The 13356-nt window shown below is 49.7% G+C and overlaps 1 protein-coding gene across 5 annotated transcripts in view; it reads left to right on the forward strand.

Annotated features, from left to right (window-relative positions):
* ZBTB16 (zinc finger and BTB domain containing 16) overlaps nt 1-13356 on the forward strand; it is a 197268-nt gene that overhangs the window by 176184 nt on the left and 7728 nt on the right. For all 5 annotated transcript variants that reach the window (XM_025357867.1, XM_025357871.1, XM_025357869.1 and 2 more), the window contains 2 exons: nt 6796-6966; nt 11852-12019. In XM_025357867.1, the coding sequence (XP_025213652.1) occupies nt 6796-6966; nt 11852-12019 (339 nt within the window). The remainder of the gene's footprint in view (nt 1-6795; nt 6967-11851; nt 12020-13356) is intronic.

Here is a 13356-nt window from a genome sequence, read left to right on the forward strand (position 1 = left end):
ACACACGGGCATGCACACGCCCCAGCACATGCACACACAGCAGTCCCAGCCTGCTTACCAAAAAAAGCTGGAGTATATTTAGATCCCTCTGCTCCTTTGATTAAGAAACTGCTTATAGCAGGAGATAATAAGAGCTTTGCTCCAAGAAGGTGTAGCACCTGAACATCTTCTCCAGCTGTGTACTCCTCTGATCCTCTTCCTTCCCATCTATTAAAGAGATAATTGGTATGGAAATGGCACAGGTGTAAACATGAGGGGTTTTGTGTTTCATAATTTCAGACCCCGTCATCACCTGGGTGAAATACCCTAGGTCTATGTCATCCCTTCTGCCTCTATTCCACCCTGGCCTGGCTTTCTCCCTTTCTCTCTTTTTCTTTTTTTTTCTTTCATTCTCCTTTTTTTTTTTTTTTTTTTGCTAAAGTTAAGCTTGTTTTAAATTGGAAGACTTTGAGTCATACATGCCCTGTAGTCAAAACTGGCTGTATTGGCACTTGGGGGTCTGGTGTGGGTCACCTTCCCTGGAGATACAATTTATGCAAATGTGGTCCCAGATATTTGCATGGACCCTGCCCATATTACTAAGAGTCATGTTCCTTGAGTCTTGATAGCGTCATCCTTTCCACATGCATCCCCTTTTCCTACTTCGGATTCCCTTTGAGCAGATACCCTGGGAGTCCAGGCTAAGACTGAGTCCCATTCATTCTTCAGAAGAGCAGAGGTGCTAATTCCTTGACCTGAAAAATTATTTTCTTGAGTAAAAGCTGACTTATATATCTGATTTACATTGAAATGTACAAATTGAGAGAAAGCAATACATTTGTAGGATTTACATAATCAAAAACATTTGTCAGTTGCATCCTAACAGGACTATGAAGTTAGGGCTGGAAAGGGCAGATTAGTTATGAATTCTCTTTCCTAGATGAAGAAACCGAGGTTAAGGACAACAGCTGCCTGGACTAGGATCACAAATCCAAGAAGGGCTGCACCTCTGGGCCAGAATTGGGATCTTTGTACTGTTTCACTGTAAAATATGGCAACACCAATCCTTCTATGGTCTGGGTCTTTGCTTCTGAGCAACAGAGCTCAGACATGGAGTAAGAACTAAGAAGTCCTGTCTAGTCCACCAGACAGACACAGGAGGTCTCACTGAGATCTGCTGCCTGTGGGTCACTTGTCATTACTGATTTCCAAGGAGAGTGGTTGGATGCCTCTTAGTCGTGGTTTCATTTGTGGACTGTGGTCTGAACTTTCCGCATCCCTAGCCTTCTGTACCATGACTCTCCTCGTACTTCCTCCCCCACCCTTTGTGACTGTCTCACAGCCCCTTATTTATTTACTAATTCAACATGCAGTTATTAAGTGCCTACTCTATATCAGGCCATGTGCTGTGTGTTGGGGAATATAAAGATGAATACCATAGTTCCTACTTTGGAGGCTTATAATCTATTAGGCAGAGCTGAAAGTCCAAAATAAATGCAATACAGGGCTGTACCACACCAGATACAACAGTGAGGGATTTCAGAGGAAGATGGTGTTGTTGGCACTGAATCCTAAGTGGTGTAATTCCTCAAAGATGCCTTCTCTAGGCTTCCCAGAAAGCAGCAGTCCAGAGACAACAAAACAGCTTAGGCATGTGTATTGTGCAGGGCTGCCATGACTCACGCCATGACTCACGATCCAGGTTGTTCACGGCACAAGGGTACCCAGCTGAGAAGGAAAGAGCCCAAAACCCAGCCCTCTCTGTACTCACCAGGTCTGTGGGGCTGCCCAGAGGAGGAGACATGATTTTCTAGTTCAGATGAAGGTGGTGTTTGGCTGGCATTGGCTCTGTGACCACGTTATAAAGTTTTTTCATGTGGATGTCTCATTCGATGTTCTTGATAACCACAATATGGTGGATAAGGAGCAAATGGATCTGGCGAAGTAAAATGACTTGCTCAGGACCACAAGGCAAGTATATGGGAGAGCTGGGACCCCTCTGCTTCTTTTCCTTCCCCTGTGTCATGCGGACCATTTGACTTCTGAGGGTCTTGTTCATCCAGTCAGAGCACCTCCCCTCTCCCCACTGGTACCAGGCCTGACGTCTCTCCATAGCAGAGGACAGAACCCAGGTGTTGAAGGGAGCAGAGTGTTCCAGTGCTTCCAGGCCCCCCTGCCCCGCCGCACATCTCACTGCAGCTAATGAATTGCTAATACAATTTTCTAGATAATTTTATTTCCATAGTCCCACATTTTAATGTGTTTCCAAAAGCTAGCATTTATTTGCTTAATCTCCCAGTGTAATAGAATCTGCCCTGACTCATCATACATGCGAACAATCAGCTAGGCTGAAACAGCAGCAAATTGTTTAATAACTCACATCTAGTCTCTAGATTCTTAACTCACATGCACCAATAGCTTTTCTTGTGTCTCACCCACATCTCCCCCGCCCTTTCCCTTTTTTTTTTTTTAAATACTTTTCTATCATCATAGCTGTTAGTCTCCAAGCAGAAGAATGGGGGAAGTGGATGCTGAGTCTCAGAGGCCCCCCTTTCTTCCCCTGGGAGCCTTGGTTGGTGGATACGTGGCCAAGGAGCACCCCTGCACCTTGTGGAATGTCCCAGGAAAGGGAGAGAGACCACTGTAGGGACATCATGGCATTTCCTTTCCAGGTGGTGACCATATAACTTCCAGCCTGTTGGCCAGGTGTGGAACTTGCCATCTGGGATTTTGTGCATGCCACTCCTCCCTGGCTGTCCCACCTTTCTAGGATTTTCTCTCTCCCCTTGCCCTGGCAGCCTCTGCCCTGGTCTGGTCCCTACCGTCCTCCAGTGGCGCATCAGCCCTCTCGCTGCTTCTCACCACTTGCTGCTGCTGTTAGTCCCTATGTGTGTCCAGAGTCACCGGCTTCAAACACAGGTCAGATCGTGCTAGCACCACTCGTCTTAGTCAATTCAGGCTGCTATAACAAACTGCCACAGACTAGGTGGCTTATACACAGCAGACATACATTTCTCACAGCTCTGGAGGCTAGGAAGTCTGTGATCAGGGTGCCAGCATGTTCGAGTTCTGGTGAGGGTCCTCCTCCTGGTTGCAGACTGCTGACTTCTCTGTGTCCTCACATGGTGGAAGGGGCTGGCTAGCTCTCTGGGCCCTCTTTTACAAGGATACTCATCCCATTTTAATTACCTAATTATCTCCCCCCAGGCCCCATTTCCTAATACCATTACCTTAGGGGTTAGGGTTTCAAAAAAGGAATTGGAGGGGGACCCAGACATTAGGATCCTACCAACCCTTGGTCCTTTCCTGGCACTGCATTGCCTGTAGAATCAAGTCCAGTCTGTCCTACCTGGCATGTACAGCCCTCTATGGTCTGACTCCCATCTCCCAGCTTGTCTCCATCCCCAGGGCCTGACCTTGGCCCCATCTGCTCTGACATTTGCCAGCGGTGTCTCTCTCCTTAGCCTGGCACATGTGTCCCAATTTCTTGTCCTTTGCTTCTCAAACACTGTTTACTTGTAAAAGCCTAACTCAAAATCTCAGAAGCTCTTGGAGTCGCCCTGCCTTACCCTCCGGGTGGTTGTTAACTCAGCGTCTCCCACTAGTCTGGGACCCAGTTTCTCTGCTCAGCCTCAGCCTGCCCCTGGTCACCTAGCACAGTGCCTGCACTTGGCAGTGGCTCAGTGAGTTGGCTGAATGGACATGAAGTGGGTTCAGGCCACCCTGAGAAGTAGGGACAGCATAGTGGGGCAGCATCTAGGGGTCTTGGGAAGACCAAGGGGGCAGAGTGCCGTGGTCTGCCTTGCTGGGTGATATTGACCCTCAGAGCACCTCTGGGTCTGGCTGTGTAGGCTGAGATGTCCCACTGGCAATGCCATTCATGTTCGTCTGCCCAGGTTCCTTCCATGCGGGGGATCTCAGAGGATGCATAAGGAGGAGTCTTGGCTCTTAAAGGGCATGGCTGACCCACAAAGCCTACTCAATCCTACTGATTTAAGGTAGCTGTTTGAACCCCTGGCTTAATTTGGGCTCTCTGTGGGGTGGGGGTTAAGGGCAGAGAGGGGGTAGATGCTGGGGGCCCTCAAGGTGAAGAACTGGGGGCCACTGGGCACAGAACGCATTGCAGATGCACTGTGCTCCTTTGTATGTAGGCCAAGCAGGGAGGGATATTGAAGACTCACTGTCAACTCTTGGCACTGCTTCTGTCCGGAAAGATACATCTCTCATTATGTCCCCCTCCAGCAAGTGGAGCTGAATACCCTACTCAACATTTCCGAGAGACCTTGGTGGCTCCCAGTGGGATTGCACGGCCTCAGAGAGCTATGTCTTGTGACCCAGCCCCAGCATCCGCCTACTCCTGGCCAGGGGCTCTCTAGCCATTGCTGGAGCTGTACTAGAGGCAGGGGTGCTCTGTACTGTCCTTACCGGGCCTCTTCCAGGGTAAGCATAGACAGGTGGGCAGCTGGCCCCAGAGGCAGCATTGAGCCCAACCCCATGGTTTCTGAAAGCAGACACACCGAGATATTTTCAGATCCCAACTCTGCCTCTTTCTGTGTGATCTTAGGCAAGTTATTTAATCTCTCTGTTTTCCGCTAGTAAAAAGGGGGATAAGAATGCCTGCCTTGTAGGATTGTAAGTTTTAAATGAGCTGACAACATAGAAAAAGCACCTAGCATAACACCTAGTTTTGCTCCCCTTCCTTCCTGCTTTTTGACGGCCAGGAGAAAAATCCAGTGCTGGCTGCTATTCCCATTCCCTGCTCAGCCTTCCTGATTGCTGGCGAGATGGGGTGTGGCTCCAGGTGCTTAGACCTCAGTGTCTGCAAAGGGAAGGGGTATCAGGGTGAGTATGAGGGACACAGAAGTGTAGGGGACCGTGAGAGGTGGACCTTGCCTGCCTACTAGTCCATCCTAACCCAGCAATGAATGGGACAGAGGTGGTGAGGACCAGGCCTCTCCTTTCTATCTCTGTCGATGGGCCAGGAAGGCAGGGAGGTTCTTCGTGCCATCCCTTCTCTTCCCCCTACCTTCTACCAGACACTTCTCGATTCCATGCTGAGCAGCCCATGGCTTCCAGCAGCCAAAGCTTTGCCCCCTGCCCCCACCCACTCTGGACTGGGCTGACAGATGCTAGGCCTACTTACCTTTCCTGCTTGTGCCCCCCACACAGGGGACAGCAGTGTGGGGCCAAGTGCAGGTGATATTGCCCAGGTACCAGCACAGAGACGTGCAGATGGGCCTGCCAGGGGGCTCCTGTGCTCAGGAAAACAGAGCCCAAAAGGCTGGGCACCGAGCTACCAGTTAGGACTCACACACAAGGTCAGATACTTCCTCCCGTGGTGCTGTAGCTGGAAATTTCGGCCATGGCTCCAGAGCAGCATCAGAAAGGGGTTGGTAACAAACAGAAAATAGCAGCCTATATTTGTGGGGTACTGTGGGAGTGAACAGCCAGTTAGAATTAAATGAAAATCTCACATCACTCGCTAGCTTTCAATCATTTGACAGTTGCCCGTCGGTTTTGGGATGGAACCTAAAGCTCTTGACGTGGTTTGCAAGACCCTGGCCCTTACCTTTCCCTTTAGCCTCCTCTTCTTCTTCCCCAGCTGCACTGCACCATTCCTCTGTCTGATCCTCCCACCGGCCACGTTTCCCTTTGGCCCAGAGTGTTCACAGACACTATTCCATCTTCCAGATTCCGCCGTTCACCTGGTGTTCCGGGTAACGTCGGTCATGAGAGCAGGCACTTGGCATGCTCTTCCATGGTTATATCCCCAGTGCCAAAAAGACAACGTTACTTGTAGAAGGCACCAAGTAATACTTGTTGAGTGAATGAACCTAAGATTCATGCTTTAGTGAGTGGAGAAGTAGTTTAAAAAAAAAAAAATCAAAAAACAAAAACAGGGTCTGTATCTAGTCTTGGGAAAGCATTAAAATCTAGGGTGCGTGGGTGTGAATCCCAGCCCTGCCACTTACGAACTCTATGGCAGGAGTCCCCAAACCCTGGGCCATGGCCTGTGAGGAGCTGGGCTGCACAGCCGGAGGCGAGCGAGTGAAGCTGAGCTCCACCTCCTGTCATATTAGTGGCGACATTAGATTCTCGTAGGAGCATAAACCTTATAGGGAACTGTGCATTCACAGGATCCAGGTTGCACGCTCCTTAAGAGAGTCTAATGATTAATGCGCTTGAATCATCCCGAAACCATCCCCCCACCATACGTGGAAAAATTGCCTTCCATGAAACCAGTCCCTGGTGCCAAAAATGTTGGGGACTGCTGCTCTATGGGATTTTGGCCTAAGTAGTTAATCTCTCTGTGCCTCAGTCTCCTTGTCTAAGGGGTGAGGATAACAGAGGCTAGCTTTTGGAGTTTTGGATTTATATTAGTTACGTTAGAACAATAGCTGGCCCGTGGTATCTTTGTCATTGTTTGTCCTCACAGGGTCTACCTTGCCTCCCCCACTTTTTGCCCCGGACTCTGCGAAGTCCATCTGGTATGTGCCCTCTTAGTATTTTGCTGCCTTTTACATACTGCCTGACACAGTTGCACATTACCCTTGCTGTTGTGATGTATTTGATCAGTGTCTATCCTTCTCCCGCTAGACTTTAGCTTCCAGAGCTCAGGAACAACGTCGATTTTGCCCATCCCTGGGGCCACATACTGGGTGCTCAGTGTTGCACAGCCTGGGCCAACTCTGGATTTGCCCCTGAGCATGGGGATTTGGAGGTGTGAGTCCCGACACTGGCTCTCACTCCAGATGGGTAAAGAATGCGCCTTGTGTTCCCAGCCTTCTGAGGCGCCCCCTTTCCTGTCTCCCACAGGCACTGACATGGCCGTCTTCTGTCTGCTGTGTGGGAAGCGCTTCCAGGCGCAGAGCGCACTGCAGCAGCACATGGAGGTCCACGCGGGCGTGCGCAGCTACATCTGCAGCGAGTGCAACCGCACCTTCCCCAGCCACACGGCCCTCAAACGCCACCTGCGCTCACATACAGGTAGGTCAGTGAAGCTGATGGGTGGATTTGGGTCTCTGGGAGCCAGTCTCTATATTTACCTCCAAGGACGCAAAGTGGAGGTGGTGGGCTGAGTCAGCCCTCAGTCCTTCTGCTCAAGGCTTGGACGTGCAGGGGCTGCCTGGCATGCAGGTAAATGTGGACAGTTCTCCCAGTCCCCTCCTGCGGACCGTCGGTTCAGTCTTTCCATGTCCAACACAGGATGCTCATTAAAACGGCAGGCTCTTGGGTCCCACTCTCAGAAACTTCTATTCCATGGGGCCAGGGTGGGGTCCCAGATGCAGCATTATTAATACGTATTCCCAAGGGATTCTCATGTAGGTAGACCCAAAATGAATTTTGAGAAAAACTGACCTGCTGGGTCTCTTAACAGTGTCTGCCCTGCCTCCCACCACTCTTGATGCCCCTCCACGCCATCCATACACATTTCTGAAGTCAGCTTCGGGCTTCTGAGGGCAAGTTGAAGAAGTCCTACTTTCCCCATAATAACAAAGGCCTGTACTTGGACCTTAACCCTGTTTAGGGAAGACAAGGAGGGCATTTAAATGATGAGCAATGAAATATTGCTTCTCAGCCAGTTCCAGGTGATGGGACAAGGGAGGGGTTATGAGCTAAGGAGGCTGGGCCAGGTGCCCAGAGGCTGGCCATTCCCTGCCACCAGCCTCTAGGGCTTCAGGGATGGGGACACTTGGTCCCTGATGGCCAAGAGGCATTTGCTTTCCTGCAGCAGCCCCCGGTCTTCCCTAACAGGGGAGTGGATGGCTTAAATTCCTTATTTTCTCTATGACAAAACTGGGGCTCTGCTGACTGTACCTGGGTAAAGGAATGCGCATTTCTGAGTCTGCATGTGTCTCTGCCTTTGTGTGCTGTGTTTGTAGGGAGGGTTGGGGTCAGGTCTCCATCTGGGTATGTAACAGAGCATATACTCATAAAAACCTCTGCATGCCACGTAAAGAAACTACTGTAGGCCCTCTCCTCAGTTTGAGAGTCTTGTCACAGCTCAGAGATTGAGTATGCAGACCAGGTCTTGCATGGGTGGCAGGCTCTGCTAAATAAGGGAAGAGCTTTACTTCTCAGGGACCGAGCTGGCCTGGCCTGCCAGCGGTAGGTATCCTCATTAAGGAGCCTTCCTGGCTCTCACTTCTGGATGCCATTTTGTTCAGGGGAGCACATTGCCTTAGCACCACCGGATTTGCACAGAACTACTTAAAATTTCTGGGATAGGATGGAGGTAGGGCCCAGAGGGGTGGGCTCAATAAGAAGGGCCCAGGAGGGTGGGATGTTGACAAGGACTTTCTCTGCAGCGACTGCATAAGCATCTCTCCTGCAAGTATATGCACCTTCCTATGAACGCCTCCCTCAACGGGTCCCCAGGTTCATTTGGTCTTAAGAAAGATGGCTAGATACCTTTCAGCCACTTCGGAGCATGCCACTGGGTCCAACCAGTTGGCTTCATGTGACTTGAATGATCTCAGTCCTGCTAAATCCACCCAGGATATGCCCTGCTCTGTCCATGCCACCTTCTCAGAGCTCAGATATGAAAATGTCACATGCCCTTGTGTCAGCCGTGGCTCAGATCCACAGGGAGGGGCTGTTTCCAGAGTTAGGGAGAAGCCCTTGCTTATTCTAGGAAACACAGAGCATGTGTTCTGCCTGTGCACACACACAGAAACACGCATCAATTTTCACACCAGTGAGGCACTGTGCACACAAGCCATATACAGGCTGTGCACACCCCACACACAATGCCTCATTAATATTCCGTTGTTCTTGGCCCATTTGCTGCTGGGGCCGGGTGTTTAGCATCAGCAGCTGTGTTTGGTAGGTTAGTCCAGCCGTGCTCTTGGCATTGATGGATCCCTGATTCACACGGCTCATCATATAATAAACTCTCAGCTGTGCTGAAGGGAGGGGCCAGGAGGGAGGGGCCTGAAGAGCCAGCAGGATGGGGCTGGGGTGGGGAGGACGGCAGACACTGGGCTTGGCCAGTGCCAGAGAAAGCATCAAGTAAGGACAGATTTGGGGGGGGAGTGGGGGAGTCACAGGTGCACCGGGCAGGCTGGAGGGGGCTCTAATTAGTCTCGTTTGTCCTGCACTTAATGTCAAGCTCATTAAAGAGGCTACAGAGTTAATCAACATACCACAAATTGGATTTTGAGTTCTGCAGCCAGTTTTGTGTACATTATGGCCACACTGACACAATCAGCTCTCAGGGTGAGGATTTCACGCCAGGTGCGCACCGTGCTCCCAGATCGGGATGGGGATACGTGTGTGTTGGTGACTTTTCTTTTTCTTTCTTTCTGTTTCTTTTTTTGTTGTTATTTTTCCTTCTAAATTCTTTTTATTCTTTTCCCTGGGCAGACTCAGGAGATTTCCTATTTAAACTCATTTAACATGTGCTCCACTTCATAATTAAATTCATAAAAATTGGATCAAACAAACTCCTCTGTCTTAACCCCTTGTTTTTTTAAATTGTTAGGGACCCCTCTGGAGGTGAAAGGCACAGGCAGCTGCCCCCCGCCCCCCGACCGCTGCCTTCCCCCCAGCTGGGCGACTGCCGATGTACGTTTTAATTACCGGCTCCGGCTGAAGTCTCACGTGGCCTTGGCTTTATTTATTTATTTATACCTTAATGAGGATACTGAATCTTTGATTAAAGTCGTAATCGTTGCCGATTCAGTAAGGAGGGGGAGTTGGATGTCAGACCAGACGGGAATATGAGTGCAGACACACAGAGAGAGTGGGTTCAGGCGCACGCACACAGACTGGCCCTTACTGTGTTAGACACACAACTAATTAGTACCAGGGTTTGCACAGGCCTCCACTCCCCTTGAGTTTGATGGGACTAGGGGCCAGGAAGTCCCATGGCTCTTGACAGTGAGGATGGGCAGGTAGCAATTTTGAGAACCCCAGGCCTTGGCCCATCCCCAGATCTGCAGGTGAGGGACTCACTGGCTGAGCCTCTGAGCCAGTGCAGCACCCCATAGATTGGGGTGAACTGGTGTCAAGGCACGATGCCACTCTTTGAGCTTCTTCCATCTGATTACTTGATGGAAGTGCCCCTCACATGGCATGGGTGCTTCTTGCAAATCTTTCACCCGTGAGAAAGTCACTGATCAGATCCCAGCATCTGCTCCCCACAGAGCCTTACTAAAAACCCCTCAGAGCCATCAGAAGAGATGAGAATTTATGTGGGTACAGGGGCCTAGCTTTGGGAGGGGGAGCTTTGGTTAGTGGCCCGAGGAGGGGAGAGAGAGGAGAGAGTAAAATATCATTTTAAAAAGGAAGTGAAGGCACAGGCATGCGAGTCTATAACGAGAAGGACAATTTATGCCCAGGCACGAGCGCAGTTTGACATGGGGATAATGAAAAAACGTAGGTCATTGTGGATGACTTAAACCTTCAGCAGCTGAAGAAAATGTATGAAATGCAGAGGACATTACACGGTTGGCAGCCCTGCACATCTGCAGAGGGACAAGTGAAATACAGTGGGCCATTCTTTACCATAAACTGTGGTTGTTGGAGATGCAGCCCAGAGAAATTGTAATTACAGTGACAAGACGAATCAGCGATATTTAAATATTCATGAACAAAGTCTGGGGTGATCAATCTATCTTTATTGTCTGTGCCTTCACTCCTGTAATAAATAAGTAGCTGGAGTCCTCACCTTTCATCCCCCAAGTCCCCCACTTTGGGTATGAAAGGCAAGATGGTTATTCTCCACACCCCAACCTCTCATGCTCTGGAGATTTCAGAGTGGGATCCTCAAAAAAGAAAAGGCAGTTCTCTCCAAGCTTCATGGACCCACCATTTCCTGAGTCTGTTCGGGATCCTCCCTGTGCGATGCACTGAGACTACAAAGATGGGTGAGGCTTGCTTCTTATCCTGGTGGTGCTTCCATGCCGGAGGTAGGGTGCGCAAGCCAGTAGATACAGCACAGTGTCAGCAAGCTGACAAGTATATGGTACCCTGACTCTAGGGCCAGACCCAAACCTGAATCCCAGCTCAGCTCTTCACTTGCTATTTCACCTCAGGGATGATGTTGAAGCATCTCCAAGCATCTCATTTTTTCTCAACTATAAAATGAGAATAATATCTTTCTTTAAGGTTGTTGCCATGATCACCTTATGCGATCACATCACACATCTGAGTGCTCAGGAAATGTGGGCCATTTTAATGCGAAAGTATGATAAAAATTATACCACACGAATAAAAGAACAAAATTCTGGGCATTTCTTCTCTTTGGGGACACAGAGGAAAGTGTGATTCATTCTGCCTGGAGAATCAAAGGGAAGCGTCCACACAGGGGTATCATGAGCTGGGCTTTGAAGGATGATTAGGAGTTCACCAGGGAGAAAAGAAGAAGTCGAGCAGAGGAAACAGCTATGTGAGACTGTGGAGGAAGGAAATTGGGGACTGTAGAAGGTATTTGGGGAACAATGTGAAGTTCCCAGAATTGGAGAGATTTCTCTGAAGGTTGAGGAGTCAGGCTGGAGTGACTTTCACTCTTAACCTAAAGGAAGGGGAGAAGAGGTCATCTGAGAAGCAAGATGGTGAGGTCTCATGTATCCACATAAGGGCTTGCTTTCTGGGGACTGCTGTCCATCCCTGAACCAAATGGGCTCTCTTTTCCCAGGACTGGCCCTTGCCCCGCAGATGATCATGGGCCCACAGTAAAGTGTGGACATGTGTGAACACAGGTATTGCTTGTTTATTCAATGGCGGTGTGGCCGTGGATCCCTAAGTTATCTTTGGAGGTGGTGAATACAGGCCGTCTCATCCTTCTCATGCACTGAATGTGCCCTACTGTCCCCTGAGGAGGGGGCAGGGAGAGGCAAATGCCTGATCCAGCCGCTTGTCTCCACAGGCGACCACCCCTACGAGTGTGAGTTCTGTGGCAGCTGCTTCCGGGATGAGAGCACACTCAAGAGCCACAAACGCATCCACACGGGTGAGAAACCCTATGAGTGCAATGGCTGTGGCAAGAAGTTCAGCCTCAAGCATCAGCTGGAGACGCACTATAGGGTGCACACAGGTACCGAAGGCCAGGGAGGGGTCTGAGCTGGCTCTGGGACCTGGGTGGAGGTGGGAAGCAGATGGTCTCCTGGAGAAGCCTAAGTGAGGATGATCCCAGGCTGAATCAAAGAGTAGAAGAGGTTCTATTAAGGGCTGGTTTGGTGACCTGAGGGCCACCACACCCCAGTCAAGGTGGCCTGAGGGCCACCAGTCAAGGCCAAGGCAGACATTACTAATCAATCCCAGCACACTTTCCAGTGAGCCCCCACCAGCTCTCCAGGCAGCTATACCAATAGTTCAGAGGTGACATGCAAAATGATGTCTGTATATGAGTCCTAAATTAGGGGTAAGTTGGTCCAGTTAGCTGGAAGCGAAGGTTAGGGGTAATTTCATGTTACTCAAGGGTTACAGTAAGAATTAGGATGCATTGAATCAGGTTATTATGGAAGTTGGGAAATTGTAAAGTTAGATTGTGTTTGGTTCTGAGATTAGAAGAGCAGATATATTTAATAATCCCTATATGCATATGATGTTTTACCATTTCAGAGTGCCTTCACATTTTTTTTTTTTTTAGACAGAGTTTCGCTCTTGTTGCCCAGGCTGGAGTGCAGTGGCATGATCTCAGCTCACTGCAATCTCTGCCTCCCGGGTTCAAGCAATTCTCCTGCCTCAGCCTCCCGATTACCTGGGATTACAGGCGTGTGCCACCATGCCCGGCTAATTTTGTATTTTTTTTTTTAGCAGAGACGGGTTTGCCATGTTGGTCAGTCTGGTCTCGAACTCCTGACCTCAAGTGATTCACCCGTCTCGGCCTCCAAAGTGCTGGGATTACAGGCATGAGCCACCGTGCCCAGCCACATTATTTTTTGTATTGGAAAAAGAAATGTGGGCCACTGCTTTTCCTGAGGTCAGAAGACAAAAGAAGTGAAGGGTCTTCCACAGTGTCCGAGGTTGGGGGCAGTGGAGTATTGGAGCTTGCTTGTGAAAGCTAATTTTTCACATTTCTTCACAACTTCAAGTTCAGCGACATCACCTTAGTTGCTTAAAATTGGCCCTGGTAGGAGTATTCACATCATAGCAATCAGCAGATGCTACAAACCAGGGCTTTTTAGAAAGCCAGTTGTTAAACATTTACCACCAGCACGTTGCTGGTTGTGGGGAAGGCTGATTTACAGAAGGGTAAGAGGTGGTGGCACATGGAAAACAAAGACACCCCCTCTGATCGGGGGGGACAGCTGTCCTGTCCAGAGGAAGGGGGAGAGGTGGCTTCAGGCAGATCCTGCTGGCTTAGAGGAAAGTACATTGCCTTTGGAGGGGAAGGGTGGACAGAAGGAGCAGTAAGCAGAGCTACGTGTT

This window comes from Theropithecus gelada, chromosome 14 (genome assembly GCF_003255815.1).
Source record: "Theropithecus gelada isolate Dixy chromosome 14, Tgel_1.0, whole genome shotgun sequence".
Taxonomy (NCBI): domain Eukaryota; kingdom Metazoa; phylum Chordata; class Mammalia; order Primates; family Cercopithecidae; genus Theropithecus; species Theropithecus gelada.